At 45.5% G+C, this 27,871-nt stretch overlaps 2 protein-coding genes and 1 long non-coding RNA gene across 6 annotated transcripts; all 3 read left to right on the top strand.

The window, feature by feature from the left end:
• Window positions 1–217: 217 nt before the first annotated feature.
• Window positions 218–2,905, top strand: LOC147962984 (wall-associated receptor kinase 3-like). Its single transcript, XM_087529428.1, has 3 exons — window positions 218–485; window positions 1,090–1,302; window positions 1,801–2,905. Exons 1-3 carry the CDS (start codon window positions 218–220, stop codon window positions 2,787–2,789), a joined length of 1,470 nt encoding a protein of 489 aa, XP_087385554.1. The 3' UTR covers window positions 2,790–2,905.
• A 1,256-nt stretch (window positions 2,906–4,161) lies between these two features.
• On the top strand, window positions 4,162–7,771 carry LOC147962983 (uncharacterized). Of its 4 annotated transcripts, none has more exons than XR_015609509.1 (6): window positions 4,162–4,646; window positions 4,767–4,823; window positions 4,941–4,991; window positions 5,081–5,974; window positions 6,079–6,859; window positions 7,480–7,771. It is a non-coding gene; the product is annotated as an uncharacterized LOC147962983 (long non-coding RNA). The 4 variants fall into 4 exon arrangements; XR_015609508.1 differs by having other exon boundaries at window positions 6,045–6,859; XR_015609507.1 differs by having other exon boundaries at window positions 5,081–6,859; window positions 7,531–7,771.
• A 14,351-nt stretch (window positions 7,772–22,122) lies between these two features.
• On the top strand, window positions 22,123–22,617 carry LOC147962982 (uncharacterized). The gene is made up of 3 exons (XM_087531279.1): window positions 22,123–22,232; window positions 22,321–22,396; window positions 22,486–22,617. The coding sequence occupies exons 1-3, from the start codon at window positions 22,123–22,125 to the stop codon at window positions 22,615–22,617; spliced, it is 318 nt and encodes a 105-aa protein (XP_087387405.1).
• Window positions 22,618–27,871: the final 5,254 nt, after the last annotated feature.

The following is a 27,871-nucleotide window of genomic DNA, read 5'->3' as shown; positions in this document are numbered from 1 at the left end:
ATGGTTTTCACTTTCGGTGAGATTTCGGTGAAATTCACTGAATTTCAGTAATTTCAGCAGACACTGAAATATTACGTTTCGGCCAAAATATTTCAGCAATTTCAGTATAGCACAACAATTCCAATATTTTTCAAAATATTTTTAAATTATTTCAAATTTTTAATTGAATTCAAGTGAATATTTCCACAACGTCAGTCGCTGCAGCTACGCGGTCCTGATGGACTCGTCCAACTTCACCTTCTCGACGACCTATGTGACCTGGCCGGCGTTCATTAACAACTACGGCGGCCAGGCCCCGTTCGTCATGGATTGGGCTATCGGGAACGAGACGTGCGACGTAGCCCGCAAGAAGCCTGGGTCCTACGCGTGTGTCAGCGACAACAGTGAGTGCTTCAACTCGCTCAATGGACCAGGCTACATCTGCAACTGCTCAAAAGGCTTCCATGGTAATCCTTACCTGCAAGATCCGGAGCACGGATGCAAAGGTACGTAAACCTGCTTACCCATCCATCAATTTATTTATCCACATGCATGCATGCATGTTCCATCATCAATTTATTTATCTACTCCCTCGAAATACTTGTACCTGGAGGAAACTAGTACATGTTTAGGCGTTATGGAGACTCTACATGTTTCTGTACAAGTTCCCCTAACTACAAGTACTTCGCTACAGAGGTAGTATACCAAATAAGATTAATTTTATAAGCAAGATTAACTTAGTGGAAGAACCGTAAATTTGGTAAAATATAATTGTCATCTCGCAAAAATATGTGTGCTTGCTTTAAAGTTTTTTTTTTCAACTGCAAACCGTAGAACAATTGTTCTACGCTATTTTCACATTAATAAGTCAACAAGATACACTCTTTACAACAAGAAGAGAAACAGCAAAGAAATAAAGTGAAAGTTGGGCTCAACCAATTCTCCTTTTCTTGGGAACATGTGATTATCTAGTGGTTCTGGTTCTCAAAGTGTTAGAATCATAGATGTGCACTAATCCATCCTTTCAAGGTATTCAAATGCTTTGCTTTGATTCTGTGTTCCAGCGCTAGCTTTAAACTAGATGAAATGGTAGTTGAAAACGTTTTGGAGAAACTGTCATTACCAATTCGTTAACATCCCCAAGTGTTAATTCTTCAGACATTGATGAATGCAAGCTCCCCCAACTGTATCGCTGCACAAATGGCGGGGTCTGCAGAAACAGGCTGGGAGGCTATGACTGTCCGTGCAAATTTAGATGGAAAGGCCACACCAAAGCGGGAACCTGCATAGATCATTTCCCTCTAGCAGCAAAGGTCGCAGCCGGTAAGTACTCTACTGCACCCCATTGTGGGTATTTTTGTTGATAGCTCATGGTGCAACGAACATTAGTACACAGCACGCTGGGTGAGATCTGTTCGAGTAGAATCTATAAACACATGTATGACATACCGACTGCTTGTACATCTCTTCATGGATGCAAGCCATATGATTGCTTCAAAGGATTTCAATCATTCAGTTGTATATACTGCTTAATTTCTATAAATGGCCTGGCTGTAATCTACGACCTACATGATTTCCTTGTCTTTTAAAAGCTCAATTTCCTTGACGTTGTTCTACGGATTCAGATTCGGCAGTCGAGTTTCAGCCCCTTGGCGGTCTTGATTTAGATTCCTTTTTCTTCTTGTAATTCTAGTGGTAATTTGTTTTAAATTCTGAGTAGATGAGCAAAAGAAACTATCAACTTTTTATACGAAATATTTCTGCCAGAATTGTAAATACGATTTTAATGATATAAAATAAGTTTGTTTTATGTTCACCTAGGTGCAATAGGTGGTATTCTTCTCATGTCGATAATATCGTTCCTTATTATTCTTTACAATGAGAAGAAGAAGATGAAGAAATTCTACAAAAATAATGGCGGCCCTCTATTAGAGGAAGCAACAGGCATTAAAATTTTCAAAAAGGGGGAGCTCAACCCATTTTTGAAGAATAGCAACATAATTGGAAAAGGTGGATTTGGTAAAGTTTACAAGGGCCTTCTTGACAATAAAGAAGTTGCAATAAAGAAGACAATCAATGGTAGCGTGCGAGAGAATGAACAATTTGCAAATGAAGTCATGATCCAATCTCAAGTCATCCACAAGAACATTGTTAGGCTCATTGGTTGTTGCCTCGAAGTTGAAGCCCCCCTGCTGGTCTATGAGTTTATCTCACAAGGTAGCCTCCATGGTATTCTTCACAACCACAATAACAAGGTGGCTCTCAACTTGGAGACACGTTTGAATATCGCTGCGCAGTCAGCTGATGGGCTAGCTTATATGCACTCAAAAGCAAATATTAGAATTCTGCACGGTGATGTCAAGCCAGAAAATATACTCTTGGATGATAACTTTGTACCCAAGATTTCCGACTTCGGCATATCTAGGTTGCTTGCTAGAGACAAGGAACACACAGGATCAGTCATCGGTGACATGAATTATATGGATCCAGTATATCGACAGGAAGGCCTACTCACCGAAAAAAGTGATGTCTACAGCTTTGGATTTGTGATCCTGGAGCTTATCAGTAGTAGGAGGGCCATACATTCCGAGAATAATAGCTTGTTAAAGAGCTTTCTTGAATACGATAAGAAAAAGGAAAAAATGACTGAGCTTTTCGACAAGGAAATTGCAATAACAAAAGATTTGGGGCTTCTTGATACTCTTGCAGGTATGGCCCTAAAATGCCTTAGCCTTGATGTAGACGAAAGACCAACAATGATGGAGATAGCTGAGCAGCTACTCATACTGAGCCGCTCTCGTAAGGTGTAAGATATTTGGTAGGCTGAATGTCTGTATGCTGGTTTGTAACTGTGTTTCAAAGTGCTGTACTTTTAAACAAACTTGTAACAGTGTTATGGTTAGGCATTGTTTTCCTTGAGTGCAGAATTCCAAACCACTTTATACGCAGTAATGAAAATATTTGCCTCAAATCAAGAACAATTCTCATGTTGGAATCCCCTCCTGAGCGCTTCCCCTCCCCTCTTTCCACTAGCCACCACTCTGGCACCGGCGTCCACCTCCGTCTGCATTGCCGGCCACTACACCCTCCCACCACCACCACCTCTCCCCCTCCCCTTGACTCCTCATGGCGTCTTCCTCTTCTGCAGCCGGTGGGCAGATCCGGGAGGGACACGTCACTAGTACAGATCGGGCAATTTAAGCACCCCTGTTAGAGTTAACCACGACGTGCGTACACAAAAACAGTCACCAGGTAGGATTAGAAGTAGAGACAGAGTAGGTAGCTTCTAGTCTATCTTGAACATATTTATATGCGTGTACCCATACCCCTTGTACAACCGTGAGTTGTGGAAAAGCAATAAAAGTCAAACAGCACGCACGACACGTGTGTTGGCTTTAGTAACGCTAGACCAAATCCTCCCGTAGCAGTGCACTGCAAAGCTAGCAAGCTAGCTAGCACCTGGCTTGATGTACAGTAGTAGCACTAGCACACGCAGGTACACGAACTTGACTTGGGCTAGCAATCGGCTTCTCTCCGCGGAACAAATACGAGGCACCAAATCGATGTATTGCAACAGGCTCGTCTCGAGCCTGGTTCTGTTTTGCTTTGCGTTTTGTTGGTCTGATTACAAGGTTATACGTGAGTATATATACCCAAGCCTCTATTCCAGGCAAGGTTTTCGCGATGAGAATTACCCACTTGGTCGAAAGCGGCCTGGCGGTAACTCATTTGATGGCACGTGTATTTGTTTAGTACCTGGTTGGGTACGAATGCGCTGTGACTTTGGTTTGCCGTTTCAAATTTTTTGAACTGCTATACAACTTATTTAGGTAGATTTAGCATACGTTCAGCGTTTCTTCCTGTGCTTGCGTTCAGTCCATGGCGGCGCCGTCTCGATCGCTCATCTGGTTCTGTATTGGTTCCTGTCACTGTCGTTTCCTGCAATTTGATTCATGGTTAAACTTTTCAGTCTGCCGGGCGGTGGCCTGCTCCCTCTCGAAGACTCCTGCCGCTCGCCGCCCGCCGCTTATCCCGTCTGCTGCCGCTCGCCGCCTGCCCCCCGCCGCTTATCCCATCTCCTGCCGCTCTACTGCCGCCCCAGCGCCTCTATAAGATGGCCCCCGGCCTCGCTTATCCACAAGCGGCCGCGGAGGGGCAGCTCACCCGAGCCACAACCAGGGGGCGTACCGGCGAGGGGCTGCGTCCACCTTGCCGTCGAGTGCCTCCTCCCCTCCGGCCGCCCCGATTCCCTCTTCATCCTCCAGCTCCAGCCCAACCCCGACACCCCGGATGTCAAGCGGGCCTTCCGTCGCCTAGCCAACCTCCTGGCCCCTCGGCGCGATCCCCATCCCCGGCTGACACCGCCCTTCGCGTCGTTGAAGAGGCCTTCGCCCACCTCTTGGAGAGCACCTCCACCAGCGCCGGTTTCGCTCCTGCTGCTCCCGGCGGCGTTTCCGTCGCAGAGATGTGCTCTGGACGGTCTGCCCCCACTGCTGCCATGTGCATGAGTACGAGCGCATGCTGGTGGGGCGTTTGCTTGGGTGCTCGAACCGCTGGTTCATGTGCGTGTTCGTGGCTACCTAGCGTCCTAGCCCACGCGGCTGCCCTCTCCCTGCTCGCCGGTCGCCGCCGCTCGGGTTGTTCGCGCAGGCTAAGCCACGGATTGTGTACGAAATATTCACAACAAAGCAACGCTAAGCTTGCTCTATCCTTGAATAAATCTTTGCATATTTTATTTGGGTTGCCATCGTATGTTTATCCTTATGTATCCTATTGAAATTGAATAGATCAAACAGAGATCCAGTTACAGCAAAGATGCGAAAATTGAGTAGTCAATATAGCAGGTGCAGTGTGAACTCCTGTTTTCCCGTAGTAACTTTAGGTGGGTTTGGTGCATTCACCAATCAAATTAGTTCATTTTTATCTCTAATGTTGTTTTATGCATCTTTCGGTTGTTGCAGAGAAAAGTCTCTCTACATGGGTTAAGAAATTCAGAACTTTACAGTGAGCAGGTGTGTAAAATTATATCTCGAATCAAATAAAGTTTTCTGTGCACATTGTCATGCCACCATACTTGAACTGTTATATTTTTTCCAAGCAGAATGTGGACCTTATAAGGGCTATACATGCAAGATTCAGGAATTGGAAACGGAAGTAACACGGCAGAAGTTCTCCACTGGGCTCAAGGGGATGAATTGGTTAACTACAGAGAGCTTCAACATGGTGGCAACCTGGGTGACCTACCTTTTGTTGATCCTTGCTGCTTGCTGATATTGTGGTATCTCTAGCCTGATTTTAGTGCGCTAGCGACAATTAGCACTGCTAAACTTGAAACCAAAATGAAGCTATGAGTTACCCCATAAGTTGTGTAGAAAACGATTATTCATCTTCAAATCATGTCATGTTTATTCTTATTGTTCCAAGGAACATCCTGCTGTTGTTTTTACCTCCTGAATTGTCAAGTATTAAATTGTACAAATATAAAAATTCACTGAATTAAGAACTTCCATATCGTTTTCTATTTTACCAGTTTGGAATCCATTGATCCAGTTTGGAATCCATCGCCGCCGCCTGAGGCAGCCGCCAGGCAAGCCCGGGGCGCCAAGGATGGTGGCGGCGGGGCCTCGGTTGCCCTGCATCTGCGTGGGGAACCCCGGATCTGGAGCGGCGGCTCCATTGGCAAGGCACGGCCGGCTAGCAGCTGTGGGGGCGGTGGATCTGGTGTCCCGGCTGCGCGGGCGGCGGGATCCGGTGGTCGTTGGCGGCCGGCGGCGGCTTCTGCGGCGGTCGGTGTGCACGATCTGGCGCCATCCCCTCCTTCCTTGTTCGGCGTGCGGGCAAGCCTGGTCGGGCCGCGCTTCCTCTTGGTCGCCGATTCTGTACAGGAGGCGCTGCTGGTGGCAGGGATCTAGTTCGGGCGAAATCCCTGGCCGGCCATGACCGGCCGTGCCGACGGCGACGCCTGAGGGCGCCGTTCCCCTCCTTGGAGGCGTCGGTATGGACTGATCTCCTCAATTCACCTTCCCCTAGGTCTCCCAGGCGAAAGCCCTAACTTTGTTTGGCAGCGGCGGCGCTCACGGCGCCGTTCCCTTCTTGAAGGCGCCGCTTTGGGAACCTTGGGGTTAGGTGGCGCTTGTGGGTGGTGGGCGACGGCGGTGGTGCGGCCCTATCCTAGCATGGATTTACGTCCGTTGCTTGGAGATGGACTCGCGTAGGTGGAGGTCGTCGGCTGGCGTCGTGGTGGCGTCAATGGCGGAGGACCTACCAAGGCTCGCGTAGGTGGAGGTCGTCGTTTGGCGTCGTGCTGGCGTCGATGGCGGAGGACCTGCCAAGGTTGTCACCTCAATTTGCTCTGAAGATGGACCAGTGGAAGATGGCGGCGATGACACATTTGAGTGCGTCGGACCGGTTTGAGCCCCGGACCCGGCAGAAGGCTTTGGTCGGGGCCTCCGGCTTTAGATGTTAGGCTTAGGTGAGAGGTCTGGATATGTGGCCCAGCTTGCACCCCTTCATCATTTGGATAGGAATAGCGGTAGATGTTGCCAAGATGGCGGATTCAGGCATATTGTTGTTCTACTTTGTAAGGTCCTTGAGAATAATCAATAAATTGGCCGCATGCATCTTCCAGATGCAGAGGCCGGAGATCATCCTCCTTTTCCAAAAAAAAGCAAATTTTTCTGTTTAATCATTTTGTTGAGGCTTCCGGAAAAACAGGTTAATCTATCTTTTGTTCACATGCCTTGCTACCTAATTTTACATGAGCTTTCTTCACGGATGTACATATTTTTCTTTACCCTGTAATGTTGACGGGCTCATTTTTCTGGTAGTGAAGAAATGAGAGGAAGTGGAAGGGTAGAAGGTACGCTTCTGCAGAATCCAAGTAAGACTTTGTTCCTTACCTATGCTTGAACAAAGAGCAGCACACAACATGTATGTTAGTGTTTCAATTTCAAATGATGGATTTTTATATCATTAATAGTGGTAACTAATGATAAGTAACTTTTAGTTCTGCTAAAATTATTTTTCTTTTTTGAATTTCCTCAAAATGGAATAGTAATGATTTTAAGCTAAATAATGAGTTCTCTTTGTGTGTCGCTGGGTAATAGAAGGAATAAGAAGCAAGTTTTATATATTATATGGAATACTTCTTTTAAATAGCTATTGAGTTATGCCGTGTAGTTTCTTCTTCGTGTGTATGTTGTTCTTATGCTATTTAAGATGGTGACTATTTAATTTACTGTCATACGGTTAATTCTTCGGAATTCTTGGTCAACTGCTTAGATAGAGACAAATAGTGTACTCTTTATTTTTTTTTGTGCTGAGATCTTCATTTATATGCAGAACCAAACATGTAGGTAGCTTAAAAGTACATTTAAAACGCAAATCACCCTAAGATATCCCAGTGTGTGGTTTAACCTGAACATATCTTAACTTGCAAATAAGCATGATTTTCTTACAACTTGCTTCTCTGATGTCCCCCTTATTTGCCTTCTTAATCAGTATACTTGGAGTCCACATCCAAGATAAAAGCATCTTGCTCTGTTCACTCAGGTTCTCAGAGATGTCTCATCCAGCCGGACGATATTATTGACCATTTAATAGCAGCTGACCAACAGTTTTGGTAATTAGAGAAGAAGACAATTCCACAGAAGCAAAGCCAGTTCATTGGTAGGGAGCTAAATTAGCAGGCATGCTACCTGTACTAAATACATGTTGTGCTTCCTGCCCCTTATGTCATTCTATATATTGAACTCATTGGCATATGATGTAACCTGTTAATATTCTTAATGAAATCACCCGTAATGGGCATTTTTCTTAAAGAAAAGATTACAGTATACCATGACTAAGGCTTCATACAGGATTGTGTCTCCCTTGGTGTTATTTGCAACAGCTGAGTAGCTCCAGAGAGTGTCAACGTATGTGCCCAAACTCAGTAGAACAAGCACTAACGATAGCAGAACTTGAAAATTCCAGGAGATGGCTGCTCTCACCATATAGTTCAAAGGTTCACTATCCAATTATGCTATTTATGTTTAGGGTACTTATTGTATAACTGGTTATAACAGATATATTGTTTTATGATGACATATCTTTAGGAAAGAATATTCAAATAGAGAAATTTTGCTGTGTTAGATTTTTATTATTACCAAGTATACGAGTTTGCTCTATCTGATTGTCTCAAAGTATTACAGTTATACGTGAATATGATAATCAATTGCATGTTTGTGAAGAACAGAGGCCTGTAAGTGTGGCGGTATGGCCTAGAGACATACTTGACTGCTTATTAAGTTGTGGGTTGTTTTTTGACAGATATATTTTCTCACTTCCTTACAACAACTTAGTCTCCAGCTATTGTACAAGTCTGGTGCGCAAGTGTTGTTTCGTTCCATCTTCAGTTTGATTATTGTTTTTTTGGCGAGAAAAGTTCCCATCTATTCATCAACTGTCAAGGCAGTACAATTCTTTTTTTTTTAAACAGGATTCCTAGATCAAATTTTCTGGCTGGGACAAGAAAAGGAACATGCTCCAGTCTCCAGAATGTCATAGATTCAATAAGGACTGTAAGCTGATCACATTCTATTTTGAAGGATACTACATCAATTGTTTCAACCTAGAAAATCAAAGCAGGCCCAATTCTCGGTATTCCCATTCACCATCGTAAGCTAACAAACAGCGAGTGGAAGTGCATCGAGGATCGGTTTGAGAAGAAACTGAGTTGCTGGAAAGAAAAACTCATGTCTTATGGAGGCCGGTTGATTCTTATTAACTCGGTGCTCACGAGTTTACCTATGTTCCTCTTATCCTTCTTTGAGGTCCCAGTTGGGGTTAGGAAAAGGCTTGACTTCTATCGATCCCGATTCTTTTGGCAGAGTGATGAACTTAAGAGAAAATACCGACTGGCCAAATGGGATATTATCTGTCGACCAAAGGACCAGGGGGCCTTGGTATTGAAAATCTTGAAGTCAAGAACAGATGCCTGCTTAGTAAGTGGCTGTATAAGTTGTCATTTGAGACAGAGGTAACGTGGGCGCAGATTTTACATAGTAAATATCTGCAGTCCAAGACCCTGTCCCAGGTCACACTGAGACCAACTGATTCGCTGTTCTGGAAGGGGCTCATGAGAATCAAAGCTACCTTCTTTAAGAGAACTAGGTGTATTGTCGGTAATGGTAACAACACTCGATTCTGGGAGGATACGTGGCTTGGCGACGCGCCTTTGGCGACCTAGTATCTGTCCCTATATCATATTGTTCAGCATCGTGAGGCTCTTGGTGCCATGGTTATGCAGTCCATTCCACTCAACATTCAGTTTAGGAGGGTGCTTGTGGGTGATCGATGGGAAGCATGGCTTCACTTGGTTCGTAGACTGATGGAGGTTCAGTTAACTCCTCAGCCCGATCAGTTGTGTTGGAAGCTTACTAGATCTGGGGAGTTCACAGTTAAATCTATGTATATCGATATCATTAACTCTAGTGTGATTCCTAGCTCCAAAGATGTTTGGAAAGTTAAGGTCCCTTTGAAGATTAAAGTGTTTATGTGGTTTGTACATAAACAAGTAATTTTAACAAAGGACAATCTAGTTAAGCGCAACTGGACAGGTTCTACTAGGTGTAGTTTCTGTGATCGGGACGAGACTATCAAGCACCTCTTTTTTGACTGCCCGTTGGCACGAGGTTTGTGGCGCTCTGTGCAAATTGCCTTTAACATTACTCCGACTTCGGTCAACATGTTATTCGGGGTGTGGCTTGCTGGGATAGAGTCCGAAACAGCTAGACACATTCGTATAGGAGTATGTGTATTGTTATGGGCAATTTGGAATTGCAGAAATGATTTGCCTTTTAACAGAACAACTATTTATTTTTTGCAGGTTTTATTCCGGGCTACTGCGCTGATCTGTATGTGGTCCTTACTCACTCCGACGGAGGTCAGGGAGCGTTTGGTTACTGGATCTGTCCGGTGGGAGATGGTAGCGCGGGATATCTTCAACCGGTTTGGATGGCGGTCATGTAATAGGATAGGCGATTAGTTTACCTATTTTTTATTTTGCCAGCCGGTTGTGGCTTGTTGGGCTTTCTGTTTTGGCGTTGAGGCTCTGTGTGAGCTAGCCGTTCCTTTTGTTTGCAGACTTTAAGACCTTGTTGAACCTTATTTACTTTCTTTTAAATGTAAACGTATGCATCGTTCTGATGCAGAGGCCGGGGAGTCCCTTTTTCGAAAAAAATGATGCTGACAGGAGCTGCCCGTCTGCACCTTCTCGGACAGTACTTCTTCAACTCAAGTGGCACCCTGCAACTGCAGAGTGGTGAGCATCGTGTCACGTGTCATGTTCGATGTCAATTCGTCTTGGTACGTAAATCAAGTAGTGGATGTCTTTTCTTTCTTTCTTTCTTTTTTTATTTTTTCTCACAAATGAATAAATCTCCCGACCGCTGCATCTGTGGATCCATACATCCATAACATTAACAATGTTGATAAAAGGCAATAAGTCCAAATTCGTCAATAAGCCAGGTATACAATCATGACAAGATATAAAAAAACACATATGCATGACAAGTCATCTTTCTTGCAACAGCATCTTCAAGAAGGGAGGGTACTTTTCATCTGTATACTGGGTCAAACCAATTAAGGACGGTACACAGAGACAACCTCTTCAACACGGGGAACTTTTCTCTTTTGGTTCTTCATTAATAATTTGATTGCTATGCCGGTACACGATAATTTGCATGAAAACTATGGCTAAAGAAGAGGAAGGGTTCAAGAAAAACAACTTGGTTCTGCCGTTCTAGTTTGTGCTGACCTGGCAAAGCCTATGTGCTGGTCAACAGAGGTTGGAGAAGTTTCTGGCCGGAAACTGGCTGCAATGTCATACACCGAGCCACCGAGCAGTATGAGAGACATCAATGTCCTTCACTACACGCAAATGAAAAGGGCTCAGACGTTGATAAGGAGGAATCCATTGTTAGGATTCCTTCCTGGAGAAACGAAACTGAACCGAGCATACAGGGCACCATTGGGATTCAGGAGATCGGCGAGTACATGCAACTCTGGCACATGATCGAGCACACGACGCTCTCCGCCGAGCCAGATCATCTCCTCTAGAAGTGGAGCTCCAAGGGCACCTACACTGCGCAGTCCGTCTACCTTGCCACGTTCCACGGATCCACCCGATGTGATGCCTGGAAGCTCACTTGGAAATGCTGGGCGCCGCCCCGGGTCCGTTTCTTCCATTGGCTCGCCCACCTAGATCGATGCTGGACGGCCGACCGCCTCGCCCGTCGCGGCCTGTAGCATCCCGCGCGCTGCCCACTCTGTGACCAGGCGCGGGAGACCATCCAGCATCTCCTCCTCGCCTGCCCATTCTCTCGGCACGTATTGTACGAAGTCCTGAGCTGGCTGAGGGTTCCCCGCAACCCGCCTGACAGCAAGCCATCAACCAACACCTGGTGGCTCTCTGTGCGGCAGCACACGCCCAAGCCTATGCGCAAGGGCATCGCCTCTGCAACATTGCTCATTCACTGGATGCTTTGGAAGCATCGAAAGGACTGTGTCTTCGACAGAGCTAGCCCTTCAATCACTGTGGTATTGGCTAAGATCAAGGAGGAGGCTACCCTTTGGGCCAAAGCCGGCGCGTTGGGCCTGCGTGCTCTCATTCCCCACACCTGGGATGTACACTAATTAAAACACTCTCGCATTGTATGATTGCCTCCTAGGAGGATGTAACTCAAACCCCTTCCTTTTCAATGCAATGAAACGCAAATCTTCTGCGTTTTCTCAAAAAAAAAACTACACTTGAGAATGAATCTAACAATATTGATTTGGCATTGTGGATGTTGCTACTTTCTTCTATAAGTTGGTCAAAGTAGAGGTGCTTTGACTTTGGACAGAACTTATATGCAGACTAAAAGGGACCAGAGGGAGTATACGATGCTTACAGGAGCTGCCCGTCCATTTGCACCTTCTAAGACAGTAGCTCTTCAACTCAACTGGCATCCTGCTGAGTGGTGAGCATCGTGTCACGTGTCATGTTTGATGTCAATTCATCTTGGTATGTAGCTATAAGTGAACGTCTTTTCTTTCTTTCTTTTTTTTCATAAAAGGAGGGTTAAAATCTTCCAACCTTTGCATCTGCGGATCCATACATCCGTAACATTATCAAAGTTGATAGAAGGCAATAAGTCCAAATTCCTCCACAAGCCGAGTATACAATCATGACACGTTAGAAAAAAAAAACACATATGACTAAATCGTTTTTCTTGCAACGGCATCTTAAAGAAGGGAGGGTGCATTCACACTAATGCCTGTCAGCGTCTAGCCTAAAAAACCAATCAATGGCGGTATTTGACCAAGGGTGGGTCCCTCTCTCCTAGCCACTCTCACTGACTTCTGGGTCCGGTCAACGCTGACTGTGCCAGTCAAATATGACACATGGGGCCCACATCTCGGTTGCACAGAAACTAATAGGGGATTTATTTAGCCCTAACTGCATCATTAACATTGGGGGACCCACATGTCACTGTCTCGAACTAATGACGCCTCGTGTCGGCACAACCGAGGTTAACTGCTGGCGACCTCAAATCACGGCGGTGTTTCGCCGGAGGCCACAACGACGGTGTTGGAGGCTACCAGGGTGTAGCTTGCGCTCGCGCACATCCATGGGTGGTCACAGGAGGCTGTGGGATGGCCGGAGGCAGGCTACCAATGGAGCTGAGCGGCGGCAGAGGCACGACTCCGACGATGTCGGTGTTACGACACGAATCCAAGCGGACTAGCCAGATGGGCGTAATCTACGGACCTATGGGGTCACGACAGGTAGCATAAAGACACAAGGGGAGCTCGGCAACGACGAGCACGGCGACCATGGAGGACGGCGGCGCTGAGCTCGCGTGGATGACGGCTACAACACGAGTGCGAGCTCTAAAGGAGAGGGCAAACTGAGACAGGATCACCGCGAGTCTAATTGTGGCGAAGGTTAGGCCTGGGCTCGCCTATGCGTGACAAATCATTTGTCGGCGTCCGGCGGCTGCAGCCGGAGAAGACAACCCGATTGGGCCGACTCCGGGCATCTGGGCTTGAATCCTTCGGTGCAGAGGTCCGGCATGATATTTTGGAGGCTCCGGACATGCTAGTTTGGCGAGGGGTGGCCGGTGGCTACGTCGACGGTTGGCGGCGCTCTGTGGTGCTCGATTTCATAGGGTCTTCCTGTCCTGTCGTTCATAGGGTCTTGTTGGCTGAGGATACCATCCATTTTGTATGCATCTTTCGTTCGTAGATCTTCATCAAATAGATTGCTGCAGAGATTCTCGATGCATCACCAATTCAGCGTAAGCATCCATGATGCCACTGAATTAATTTAATGAATGCAAGTCTTTTCAGCCTCGCCCAGTTGAAGAAGGAGCCTGAACATTCTCCAGGCAAGCCGAGCAAGTTCGAGCAATCCCATTGCCGCTAGACGAGGATCCGAAGATGAAGAAGTCCGCACGCCAGACCACCGCCGCCACAAAAGGGGGCAATGTGGGGCTGCACCTGCCACCGCCGAAAAATGCGAGGTTTGGAGCCGGCATGGCGTATGGGTGGACGGGGTTGGGAAGGCAGCAGGCGGAGAGCCGATGCGGAGGGATGGTGGTGGCCGACGCCGCTAGCAAGCCAAGAAACGGAAGGGGATGCAGATCCGGGCTGCGATATACGTGGCCGCCTGAACATTGACAAGCCAAAGTAACTGGAAGGGACGCAGCTACCGGAGCGTCGAGGCTGAAAATCCGCACCAGCATTGCGTCGACAGGCCATGGACACTGGAGAACACAGGTTCGTGGCCGTCGGGACCAAAGTGATGTCGACGGGGATCCACCGCAAAGCTTTGACCGACTGCCAAGAGAGACCACCATGACTAAAGACGTGCAGGGGTCGCCACCGCCGCTCGGAGGAGGCGCCGTCGGTGACGAAGGGTGGTGTGCGCCGGGGCAGGACCATACCCCGGCCAGCCCATCCACCTACACCCAAAAACAACTCTTTGCATTTATTAACCGTCGCTACTGAAACAAGAAACGACAAAACTAGAAAAGAAAACACAAAATTCTCACAGCAGCAGCAAGCCAGCAACTTGCAGAAACAAAACCAGAAATCAGTCAAGACGCAGAAATACATACCACACCGTACATTTGTAGCATCAGTTAGTAGTACGGAAAAGCAGACCAACATCAAATCACTTCGCACTGAGTACTAATAACATACGAAATTTACAAGTATGAACAACAGGGTTGCAGAAATCATACGGAATCAACCACAAAAGCACTGCTATACTGAAACGTGCCAAATGAATCAACAAACACACACAAATATCTCTTGGAGAATATTTGTATTATTGGTATACACCATCAGAGATAGAGTGGTTAACTGGCCATACAAATGAAAACATAAAAGCGATACATCATAAACAAACAAAGTAAATATTCGGGATATAACTTAGACAGGTATGTTAATCTCGTACTGGATGGATCTGCCTTCACCACCAACGTCTCCACCTTCTACCTCTTCTTCTTCCTTGTTTTCGGGAGGCTCCGACTTCTGATACCTATCGGCAGATGTCTCCATCCCCATGAGTGACAAGAGGATCCAGACATAAGAGAGCAGCTCCGACCTTCATTCATGTTCTTTGCATGCAAGTACCCCCTGTACCTACTGGCAGAGTAGCATAGCATCCGTAGACCCGGATCATCGTCCTCGCCTACTTGGCCTTGTGCAAGGAGGGCATGTTCCTCCTCGCGTTTCTTCTTGCGGCTGTCCCGGGCCCAGTGGCCTGCGATGCCACAGTAGTGACACTTGTCACGATCCGCGTCGCCGCCGCCGTTCTTCCCACCACCGGCGTCAGTGCCGGCAGGGGACTTGCCTTTTTCACCGCGTCCACCGCCGTGGCCACGTCCGCGGCCACGCCCTAGTCCGCGCGCCTGTGAACCTGACGAGTTGCTGCCGCTTGCGCCGTTGTTCGCCGTACGCTTCTCGTACGCACGCTAGTCCTCCAGGGTCATCAGAAGGCGACCGGCATCCTCGCCTCCGCCGTCTTGGTCGAGGCGTTCCTCCGCCACCTTGAGCCGTCCGGTGAGCTCCTCCACCGTCAGGGTGTCGAGGTCGACCAACGTCTCGATGGAGAGTGCCACCTGAGCGTATTTGCGGGACACAACACGAAGGAACTTACGTACCACACGTGCGTCCCCGACGGGACCACCATGGATGGAGAGGTTGTTGACGAGCCTGGTGAGCCTCATCGCAAAGTCGTCGACGTTCTCGTCGGGCTTGAAACGGATATCCTTGAATTCTCGACGGAGGCCCTGGGCCTTGGCCTCGCGCATGGCGGCCGAGCCCATCCGCATGGTCTTGACGGCGTCCCAGGCCTGCTTCGCCGTCTCCTTCGTGGAGAGGACCGCGAGCATCTCCTCTGGCACCGCCCGGAGGACGGCCTCCAGGGTGGTGCGGTCGTCGTGGTAGTCGGTGATTCCAGTGGTGACGGCGTCCCATAGCCCGCGAGTCTGCAGGATGGCTCTCATCAGGAGAGACCAGCTGCCGTAGTTGCTCCGGGTCAGTGTTGGGAACACTGTTGGGAGGGCCACCTCGCGTCTCTGCACCACCGGCGCGGCGACCTCGCGCTCGCGCACGGTGCGGCTATGCCTAGCCCTGGGAGACCGCGAGAGCGTGCGCCCACACGTCGGCGATGGAGTTCGGGACCCGCCATCGGAGTCCTTTCGCGACCCCTCGCCGGAGCCCTTCCGGGGCTCCTTGCTTCCCGCCATGACCGCCGGGTCGTACTAACGGCTCTGTTGCCAATTGTAAGCACCGATCACACACACACACACACACACACACACACACACACACACACACACACACACACACACACACACACACACGAGAGTGCTCAGAAGACAGTGGTTTTGCGTTGCGAACACTTGCAACTTTTCTGCATTTCTTCTTCTCCTCTTATTGTGTTACAGAAGGGAAACGAGGCCACTAACGGCCCGAGAAAACAGCCAAGCCGAGCCACAACGATCGCGCCATTCCACGATCCAGCTCGTGCGGGGTGTGGACTACTTCTAAGGAAAAAAACTTTCTAACAAACTTATCTACTCAGCTGACTAAGCAGCGTTTATTTTCTGCTAAGACTAAACTGACGAATACACAAGGTTTAAGTCCACAGTCTACAGGAAAAAAAATAGGGGACAGTAGGCAATAGCACCAGTAGAAATTCACCCTTATATTCGAAAGCATAAGCAATATATCACAAATCTGATTGTCCAAAAATTAAACGGAGATCACAGACTAGAAAGCATAAGGGGGCAGTAGGCAGCAGCAGCAGTAGAAATATTTCACATAGAGCACAAGCAATTTGCACATGGTCTTATTTTTTCCCTCCCCTCCCGCGCCGCTCCCGCACGGCGAGCGGGAGGGCAAACCCCAGCGCCGCCAAGCGAGCTCTCCCTTCTCCTGCCCTCTCCTCGCCGCCGCCGGGCTGTGCCGCCGGGCAAAGCCCGGTCGGCGTCGGCGGCGGCGGGGCATCTCCTCCCCACGCGCGGTGTCGGCAGGCGCGGGCGTCTGCATCGAGCGGTGGCGGCGCGCTGGCGGCGGGGCGTGATGGCGCGATGGCGGGCGGCGCGGGGGCGAGCGGCGCGGCCTGCTGCTCCCGCTGGCACCTGGCCGAGGCGTGGAGGCTGCGCGGGGCCGCCGGGCTGGCTTGGTCTGGCTCGGCCAGATCTGGCCGCCTGGGCTGCGCGGGCACCGCCGGGGCTGCCGTCGGCGGGTGGTCCGGTGCTGGTATGCTGGGGCGGCGGCCCCAGGCTGAGGCGGATTCGCTGTCTTCTCCCCGGAGCGGAGTCCCATCATGGTGGCTGGTTGGGAGTTGCGGCGGATGTGCGGCGGCGTCCCGGCGAAGGCGATGATGTCCCTGGCCGTGAGGGCGGCGGGGATGCGGCGGGTGGAGGCAGGCGCTGGTCTCCCTCGACCAGGGGCTGCGGTGGACGCGCCTACTAGGCGGCGTGGTGGTCTGCGGATGTGGCGCGGCGGCATTCGGTTCCCCTCTCCACGGTGATGGCCCAAGGTGGCAGCTTTGCCCCCCACTTCAAGTTTGCTGAGCTCCGGAGATGATGGGCGTGGCCAAGGAGAAATCCGGCGCGGCTACGGCTGAGGGCAACGGCGACGCTCGTGGGCACCGTCTCCTCCCTGGAGGCGTTGTCATGGCCATGTCCATCCGCTCTACTGACACCGGAGGAAACTCTAGGCTCGGTTCACCGGGCCAGGCAGCGGTGGCGTATCGGCGCCGTCCCCTTCTTGGAGGCGCTGCCTAGGTGCTTGGGGTGTCGTCCGGGCACGCGGCTGGTGGGTTGCCTCGCTCGCCTCGGCGGTGTGGCTTGGGGTGCAGGGCTGTCATGTGCGGGATGTTGCTGTGGACATGAGCATTCGGGGCGCTATGTACTCCATCATCGATGCCTCATCGGCCATGTCTTCTTCGAGTCAGACTAGCTCCCGCTGTCCACTGGCCGATCTTCTAGGCACCATCGGTGGAGAGTGCGTTGATCTAGTTTGGTTAGGTGATTTGTCGTGCTATGACATGTTTGATACCGGGGGATGCGGCCTGTGCTCTGTGTCCGTACTTTTCGCCATTGTTTGGCTTAAGTTTGGGCAAGGGTGTTAGTTGCCGATGTTGTCACGGTGATTGTGGGTGTTAACCTCTCGGGGTGGCACATTGCCGAAAGGCGTTGTATCAACCGTCTTGGCTTTTCTTCTATGAATATATGATACGCATACTTGTGCGTATTTGAGAAAAAAAAACAGAAATCACATAGAGCAGGACGAAGATGAAGACGACAAGCATTTGACAACGAGAGTCCGGACGCGCACGGCCGGCAACCTGGACTTCACAATCAAGGGCGGCCGGCCATTACTTTTATTTTATCCCAAACTGCAACGGTGCCGGCCTCCCTTCGTTGCAACATGCCCGTTGGGGACCTGTAATGTAAAGTGAATATAAGCCATCAGACACTAGAAGATTGAACTGACTTTCTTATGGTCATACAAACTTTTGAAACGATCAAATCTTGCCGATATACATCATATTATATCGAGAAAAGTATACTTTTCGTCCCTTAATTCTTGGCGGAGTCTAGATTTGGTCATTCAACTTCAAAACCGGACAACTTGCACTCTTAACTTCTGAAACCGGACAAGATTCATCCCTGATCACAGTTTTGACCGGTTTTGGTGTTGTCCCACCCAGATTTTGACCGTTCCGACTCAAATTTTCCTACCTTTTCCAAGTCCACGTAATATTTTCAAATTTGGTTACTTTTTTCAAATACGTGAACCTTTTTTAAATTTGTGTACTTTTTATTAAATGTGCGTACTTTTTCCAAGTTCATGTACCTTTTCAAATATGCGTATTTTTTTAAAGTTCATTTAGTTTTTTAAGTTCATTTAATTTTTTTAAATTGATGTACCTTTTCATATTCGGGTACATTTTTTTGAAAGAGTTCATGTTGAAAATTTTATGCGAACTTGAAAAAAGTACGCAGATGTGGACTTCTCTTATGCAAAAATATGTGGATTTCAAAAATTATTTCAACTTGAAACAAGTACGTGAATTTCAAACAAAGTTCATGGATTATAAAAGGAACACGGATTTGAAAAAAATGCAGACTTTGAAAAGCATGTGGATTTGAAATGAGTTTGCGAATTTCAAAACCAGTTCATGGCTTTGAAAAATACTTGGATTTGATCAAATTACACAAAGTTGGGAAAATACGGGGATTTGGAAAAAGTATGTAAATGTTAAAAGATCACAGATTTGAAAAAAGTACACGATTCCACCTTCCAAAAATATTGCATGCGGATCATTTAGGACCTGTCATAATGTCTCGCTTTATTCTGTTGATATTTAATTCGACTGTTTCCAAAAATAAAGGTTGCGCTCTAATTTGATTGCTTACCCAAAAAAAAGGCTCATGCACTGCCATAATTTGGCCGACGAATTAAAGATGGACGAAATCAAAGCATGCAGCACGCATTTTACATACCTATACGTGGTCCACTCTCCCCGATTCTTTTTCTACTCCCCGCCGATTTCACCTCTCCTTAGTTCGTCCTCTCCGCAAGCTTCAGATCATCATTGGTCCATCGTTCATCTTCACACGAGCATACCATGTGATCATCTCTCCCTTCGTATAGCTTGGCCATGGTAGCCAGTGTCACCTCCATGGTCGCCGATTGCGGTCGTTTTTCTCCATCGCAATTTACATTTTTCTTTTCCAATTGTAGGTATATCCATGCCCAGGTTACAAAGGTGTGCTACTGCTAGAAGAAAGAAAATTGTTGGTGTTGGTCGTGGCAAGATGGCTGCCACTACAGCTCATGATGATGACTTTATGGAGCCACCGGTTAGGTCAACATCACTTCCCGTTAAATACGTAGCGCCGGTTTCTAGATGCACACCCATTTCTATTTCGTCCATCGTGAAAGATTTTAACGATGAGAAGAAACGCTTAGTCATTGAAATGAAGTTTGACGGAATTTTGAAACTACCAGAAATCACAAACTCTCGGGAATTTAGTCACAACCTTCTATCTAGGGTATCCACTGAAGAAATAGCAATTAGAATGGGTGATGGAACTCTTCTGCACTTCACTGATGGTGATGTTCACAAAGTTCTGGGTATCCCATTCTCGGGAAAGGAGTTGCGAATTCCTTCCACGGAAGAAGTCAGTCACATAAAAAATGTAATATGCATCCGACTGAATGTCCCGGAGTTTAAAAAAATCACGAGTAGTGTACTCACTGATATTCTAAGCAAGAAACATGAAGCACCAATGTCGGATGAGGAAATTGCTGCCTTCAAGACTGCCTTCATTCTTCTTTTGATGACAAAATTTCTCGCGCCACAAACTTTGTTGGACAATATATGTCCTAAATATTTTATGGCGCTCAAGAATTTAGATGACATCCCTAACTGGAACTGGGCGAGGTATGTCGTCAATGACATTATAGCAGCAGCACGGGCATTGGCCAACAAGCTCAGTGATGACACAAAAGCCACGTATATAAACGGATGTGTCATATTTCTGCAGGTATTTACATTACCTAACAAAATTAAGTTTGCATAAACAGCTTGCATATAGTTTGAATTAATAATTACATTCTACATTCAGATATTCTACTTGGACAACTTGGAATTGGGTCCGCTGAGTCTCAAGCATGATTGCTTCCCACGAATTATGGCGTATGATAAACACGCAATAAAAGTAAGAATGAGTATGGACCTCAAAGAGAAGAATCAGTACAAGCCAACCCAGTTTGGGATGATGAAGGTAGAAAACAGTCTGATTGTTACATTATAGTCTGTCTATCATATTGAATTAGGACCTATTTAGTCATTTTTATTTTCATTTTTATGTCCTTACATGCATTATTTTCTTGCAGCTACGTCCAAGAAGTGATGTCTGTTACAACAGACCTAATGTGGGTATGATGTCGGCTTTTTGAGTTGAAAGTGCTTCTGTCCCATCAGATAACAATCCTGATAATAGCAAGGTATTTTCATAATTGTCTAGTTATACTCGTTTAGCATAGTGTCTGCAATTCAATACGTTGTGAATATATGTTTACAGATAGTTCAGCAAGCATTCCTGCAAGGGGACAATTTGTCAGATGGAAATATGGATTCCTGCGCCAATGTATTTCGTCAACCTTCTCATGTTCAGCTGCAGCATCCGTCAGGTATTTTTCGAAACTTTCATGGATGACGAATAGCAATTTTAGTAAGTAATGGTTACTGATTTCATTTCAGCTGAAGCTCATATGCAATTTACGCCCAACATACCCGCAGCAAATAATTTGCATGCCAGAACATCTACATCAATGAGTACACCAGGTTACAATGGATCACTCGATTTAAATCGGTCGGTTAAGGGTGAGGAAGAGACGAGCCTAAACCTCAACAAAACATACCCACGTCCTTCATTGTGCGATATAGAGCCACCCTCTTTTGATCTCGGCATTGACCTGACACCAGCACAAGAACCAAAGAAAGGTATTAGTTACATACATTTTCATTCCTTTCTCATCTACATTTCTTAATTACTTTTCCTACATTTTTCTCAGATTCTACGGACTTCCGTCGTTCCATCTCACCACGTTCTATGTCACGTGAGATAGCAGCATCTAGCTGCATTATTCTACAAGACATGTACGTTGAGAACAGCCAAGGGAAACTAAAGCATGTGTGTGGCATAAAACGAGAGTACCCTGAACCCAAACACTTGGACTTCAGTCTTTCTACCCATGACAAACCTCATCGTCAGCGCTTCAAGTCTTCTATTAACTCTCCATTTGGCAACGTGGCCGCTGTACATTCCTGTCCAGAAGACGTGATGAATGTATTAGTTAACTGGATTAAGAACTATCAGACTGAAGATGTATCCAGGTATTTAAACTTTTCATAAATTTTTTGGTAGTATAGTAACCTATGAAGTTCACAATGTTTATTAATTATCCCCTACATATAGCTCTACTTGGGTAGCTCATGTCAAGCCAACTGCGATCAAACTAACGGGGACAGACATCCATAATTTCATTGAAGGAAATGACAGAGTTGAATATCCAACTATGAGTCTTTACACTAGAAGGCTCATTCAACTGGATTTCGAAATGTACGGGGAAACTGACGCTTATGGAAAGCGCCACTTTATTGAGCCTGATTTTGGGGTTAGTTATCTCGTTATCGTGCTCCGTAAAATTTGGATTTATTACCCAAACTTTTATTTGCGGAAGACGTTTGCAGGTTCATGCAATTGCTGGTGGAGATTGTTGGAACCCGGAATTATTTCGACAACAGTTCACTGGTCCGCACCTCAAGTACAACGTCTCCAAGTGTGAAACTGTAAGTGTTGTTCAGATACAAGTACATTTTTTCGCTAATCTAGATTAATGTGCTTTGTCTAACGGCCGGGTATATGGTCAATGCAGATTCATGTTTCCCTATGCGACATTAAACACTGGTCTTGTTATACATTCAACTTGCGTCACAGAGTTATTTACATCCTCGACTCTAGTAAGACTAAAATTAGCGCAGATATTAAGCAATATAGTAGACATACTTGGATTGTACCTATGTTGGCTTCTGCCATGCAACAATGCTTGACCCTCTTCTTCAGTGACCGGAAAGAAGATGTAACTACATGGGCTTATAACGAACCTGTTGTGCCAAGACACCGATTTGAGTAAGAAATTCTTCTGGATAACCTTACATCTCATGATAGTTCAAGATTTAACTGTTTATTTATATACCAGTTACATCCAATTATGCAGGGTTGAGAGTGGTGTTTATACTTTGGAGTTCATGAAGAATTGGAATGGGATAGAAGTCGCCAAAGAGCTCAATCCAGTAAGCCATCCATAATTTTTCTTACAATAATTTCCACTAAAAAACTATCATCCTCGTGTTGCATTACTTACTTCCTATCCTCAACACAGACTTGCATGGACAATGTTAGGGCCAACATTCTAATGGACATTCTTACCATCAGAGATAATGTAGCGGCACTTCCAGATTTCGTCAAACAACTTGTGAGGCAATACGAGGATGGAGTCGTCGTGAAGAAATGAAGACGGTCTTATTACCTTTATTTCATATTTTACATAAGTATATCGAACTAGCTGTCATTTTGGGACAAAGTAGTGAACATTATATGTAATAAGTACAATTATTTGCTTCATTTTATGCCAGAACAACTGCCGAATTATTGGTCAATCCGTTCATACGTTTCCTTGGGTATCATGTTGTCAGTCCAGATTCCCACGGACATATCTTGTTGTCACACTTTTTAGCGCCGACATGTATAATTCTTAAACGAAGCCTCATACAAATTAGACTACAATTATTTCCTCCATTTCGGATTTACAATTCAACTCGTTTGGGTCTCCCATACTCCAATAAAAACAAAATCTGAATATTACCTTCAGTTTCATACATACACTAATCTTTCTCCTCTAGTACTTGGCCATCATAGCATATCATACCTCAGATATATACTTAATATTCGATGACAACAACTTAAAATTTTACGTACCGACAAGTCATTAAATTCGGCGGATGGTGTGCTGCGGTTTAGGGAAATGCCAACTGCGCGTCGACACGGGTCAGCTAAATGGCGCCACAGATATCATGGCGGGCTCAGAGGGTAGCAACTGCTCTGCTGTGGGTTTGACGCATCCATGCAAACTGGACCGCCATACTCACTACTATTTTACGTTATTATTCTCAACTAACCCTACCAGCGCCATACTCACTACATTTCTTGTTGTTGCAAATAACCAATATCCACACCTTCTGTAGTGCTAGTACCCAGTTCAATTCTTAATAAAAAATGTAAGTCAGACGATCATAGCACACATCAATTTTTAATACGGAATCAGCGAGGATTCTTTAACTAGGTGTCTTGCAATTAAGAAGCAATCTAAAATCTTTCGTAAATATGGAAGCTGAGCAAGTGCTTGTGCACTGCCTTGTACGCTGAACCACTACTAGTGAATGCAACAAATCACTAATTCCTAGTAATTTGGCAATGAATCACACCAATAACTATGAGTTAATAACCCGAATCAGTTACTGATCATGGCTGGTGGAGTCTCCTATCTCACGTATGGGTATTTAAAAGGAGAATCCCTCCTTCCCAGACACACCATTTCACAACGAAACACCATAGATTGAAGCGCAACCTAATGGCCACTCCTTCTGAAGGAGATGTCGCTGGTGTCACGGATGGATGTTTTTCACTGGATTGTTCTAATCAAGGCAGGACTACCAGTGGCAGGTGATTTCTGATACTACTATACCCGTCTTCCCTATGTAATGCACACATTAGTCATTTTTGTTCTAGATATTGTACTGAGTATTGACTCATTCTATATTCTACAATTAGTGATGACTCCAGAACTGCGCTGGTTACTATTCCACCAGAATATTGTGATGCAACGATTATGGATCCTTTTTTAGGCCAGGTATTCCATGAAGACACGGATGCCTTCCAGTTTTATAACATGTACGCGTTGAGAAAAGGGTTTGGTATAAGAATTCGTAAACAAGTCCAAAATGTTGCTGGTGACACTACTTACATCGAATTTGTATGCTCATGCGAGGTATGTACTACTTATCGTTTATTACTGAAACTAAATTAATTCATGATTGTGGGATCATTCAATTTTCCTATTGTCTTGTCTTTCCTTTCCCAGGGCAAGCCATCTAAGGGGGTTCAAAAATCTGTGAAGAGAGGTTGCGGTGCCATGATGCACATACACAGACATGAAGAACATAAGTGGATCATCACACAACTCCGGCAAGAACACAATCACCCCCTTACAACCAGTACAGGTATGACCCGCAACTGGAAATCACATAACAAAATCGGTGAGGGCACCAGACGCATTATGAAAGATATGATGGAAAACAATAGCACCACAACTCAAATGTATGGATATTTAGCCGGAATTGCTGGAGGAGCATCGATGCTGCCTTACACTAGGACGTATTTTCAAAGTGTTAAACAATCAATCCGAATTGAAGAAAATACAGATGACATCAAGAAGACATTACGGCTATTTGTAGAAATGCAAAAATCAAGCAAAGATTTCTTTTATGCTGTCGATGTTGGAAAGGATGGCAAGATAAAAAATGTTTTCTGGTCGCATGCTTGGTCTAGGCTTAGTTACAAGCACTTTGGTGACGTGGTTACATTTGATACTACCTACCAAACAAATATATATGGTATGCCATTTGCTCCTTTTGTGGGTGTAAACAATCACTTCCAGACTATCATCTTTGGCTGCGCACTGGTTATAGAAGAATCAGAGGATGCCTTCAAGTGGTTGTTTAGTACTTTTCTCAAAGCTGTCGAAGATAAGCATCCAGTTGGAATTCTCACAGGTTTACTCTCCACATACCCTTAAAGCACTTTCCTGTTTTCTTTTCTTCAAACATTCTAATTATTTTCTACAAATAATACAGACCAGAACAGGGCCATGGAACTTGCCATCAAAGCTGTATTCCCTAACACAATCCATAGGTGGTGTAAATGGCACATTTTTTACAAAGCCAAAGAACATATAGGTCCTACTCTTTACAGCAAGACATCTGATTTCAAAGACAAGTTCCATAGAGTTCTTAATCATACAAGGACCATAGGTGAGTTTGAAGGTGCTTGGAACTCACTTATTGCTGAGTATGATCTCCATAGCAACACCTGGCTACAAGATGTGTGGGATAAACGTGATCGCTGGGCGCCACCATACTTCAAAGATTATTTCTTCGCAAAGATGACGACAACGCAACGCAGTGAGTGCATGAATCATGTGCTCGAAGCCTACGTTTCACCATCATCAACCATGCATAACTTTGTTAAACAATATGATAAATTTATTGTGGATAGGATTGCGGCTGAGGACAAACTTGAGTTCGACACTTCGAAGGTACATTTATAATACAATACAAATATACCTTTTCCATTTTCTAAACGTGATTCATTACCCATACCTCACTAATTTGCCACTTCTCATATTCACAGGATGCAAGGCAACCGAGATGTGGTTCGCCAATAGAGAGGAAAGCTGCTAAAGTTTACACGGACACCATGTTTGCGAAGTTCAGCGACCAGGTATACATGAGTGCATCTTACTTTGTCCAAGAAATCAGAGATGATGGCACATACATCACTGTTCACATGGATTGTGATACGAGGGAAAACTGGAGTAAGTTGGAGTTTCCAGTTCATGTAAATGAAGATGAAGAGGAATACAGATGTATTTGTAGATTGTTTGAACACATGGGCATATTATGCTCACACATAATCAGGGTATGAACAATGTAACCTTTCAGTACTAGTCTTCTTTTCCCAAGGAAATTAGAGTCAAATTATATTCTTTATTTTTGTTTAGGTTATGATGCATATTGGGTGCCGGACTCTTCCAGACAAATACATCAAAGAAAAGATGGACGAGCAATGCCCGAGAAGGAAATAAAAGCAGATTCGACGTGGATGCTGCTGCTTCGAGGACTCACCGGCGTACCCTGTTATTCGAAGCTTGCATGGACCTATCGTCCAAAGGTGATGCATCAGTTGATGCGCACCATGTTGCAATGAGGAAAATTACTGAAGCTTTATAGGAGATCCGTTTGCTGCCAACCCAAGAAGATGCTATGGCTATACCTCAAGTCCACACAACGTCTACACATTTATCTGCAGAATCAGATGATGAGTGCGCCAATGAAATGGAAGACGAGGACATCTTGGAAGCTCAAATGCATGACGATGTGCTTCCACCTAACCGACGCAAGAAGCAAGGACGTCCGAGGACAGCAAGGCTCAAATCTGTTGCGGAAGGTGGTGTAGGTAAACAACGGAAATGTTCATTCTGCCATGAGAAAGGACACTACAGAACTGGTTGTCCTCAAAACCCAGAGAATTTGACAAGGCCAAAGATTAATAAAGTCTGCAAGAAGTGCCAACTTCCTGGCCATAACACTTCCACATGTGGCGATCCTCCTTTACATACCTGATACGTTTCAGTACAAGTGTATTAGTTTTCTTCCAAAATTTCCTTCATCTTATTGAAGCATGTACTGTTCGTCCTTAATAATAACAGTGCCAAGATATTTATGATTTCACATTGATTTTGTTTTTTGCATAACACTAAGCAATGGTCGTGTTAATCTAGTGTCGTCCTCTCTGCCAACTGTTTAATGTGTGTGTTCTGACTGAGTATCATCCTGCTATCTGTTGTTATCTCCATTGCCATACCTTGCTCATGTTTGTAGATACCCAATGTTTCTCGATATCTTAAAAGGTAAATATGTGATTAAAGCTTCTGGACGATAAGGCAACGGAAAAGATATTTGATAAACTTCAACAAAGCAAAATCTGCTTACAAAGTATTACGTCATACCCAACTATTTTTGATAGTATTACTTCTGAATTATTTCTAATTATATGTACATATACCTACATGACCCAGACTAGAAAAATGGCTAACATTCAACAATTAATGATTTTTGCAAATATTAGTAGTGATCCTTTATATTTTACCTATCAACTACCATACATGCCATTGCGTGCGGGAATTATTTCGGTTTCATTATTTCAAAAAAATTACATTAATTAGAGGCCCATCTTTGGAAGGTATTTCATTGCCTAGTTATACCATTTCCATAATACACACGCCCTGCAAAAATTTTGGAAGGTATCCGACGGGAAATCAGCTCGGTTTAATTTCGCCAAAAACGATTGACCATTGATGACAGCCCTATTTTTTGGAAGGCAATACCCTTTCCATGTTATACCCTTTCCAAAACCATGTATCGTTTCGGTATGTTTTTTCAAAAAAGATGGACCATTAATGCACATTCCACGCCATTCAACTTTCATAGCAAGGTATTCAATTCGCATGCATCAATTATTTTTGGAAAGTTCAGACATATGGAAACTAATTTTCTTACCGATGGATATAAAATGCATAAAATATACACCTATTTCTTAACGGGTCATACCCAATATCAGATCTAATGGCATCTAGGCAAGGTGCCTGGGCACCTAGGTGTCCCAAACTGCCGTCCTATATATATATATATATATATATGTATATATATATATATATATATATATATATATATATATATATATATATATATATATACACTCACAACCACCATTATTCACGACAATTGGGTGTGTTTCATTCGTGCCTACATGTTGTATACAATTAGGTATATATACTATTTCTCCTACATGTTGTTTTCGTGCCTTCGGAGCACGATGACAATTGGGAGTGGTTCATGGGGCGGTAGCGGCTAATAGTATTCTTCTTTGGA

Source organism: Triticum urartu, chromosome 6A, assembly GCF_056163025.1.
Source record: "Triticum urartu cultivar PI428250 chromosome 6A, HENAU_Tu73, whole genome shotgun sequence".
In the NCBI taxonomy this organism is placed as follows: domain Eukaryota; kingdom Viridiplantae; phylum Streptophyta; class Magnoliopsida; order Poales; family Poaceae; genus Triticum; species Triticum urartu.
The sequence above is the reverse complement of the archived record's forward strand: the minus strand, read 5'-3'. Positions and strand labels throughout refer to the sequence as shown.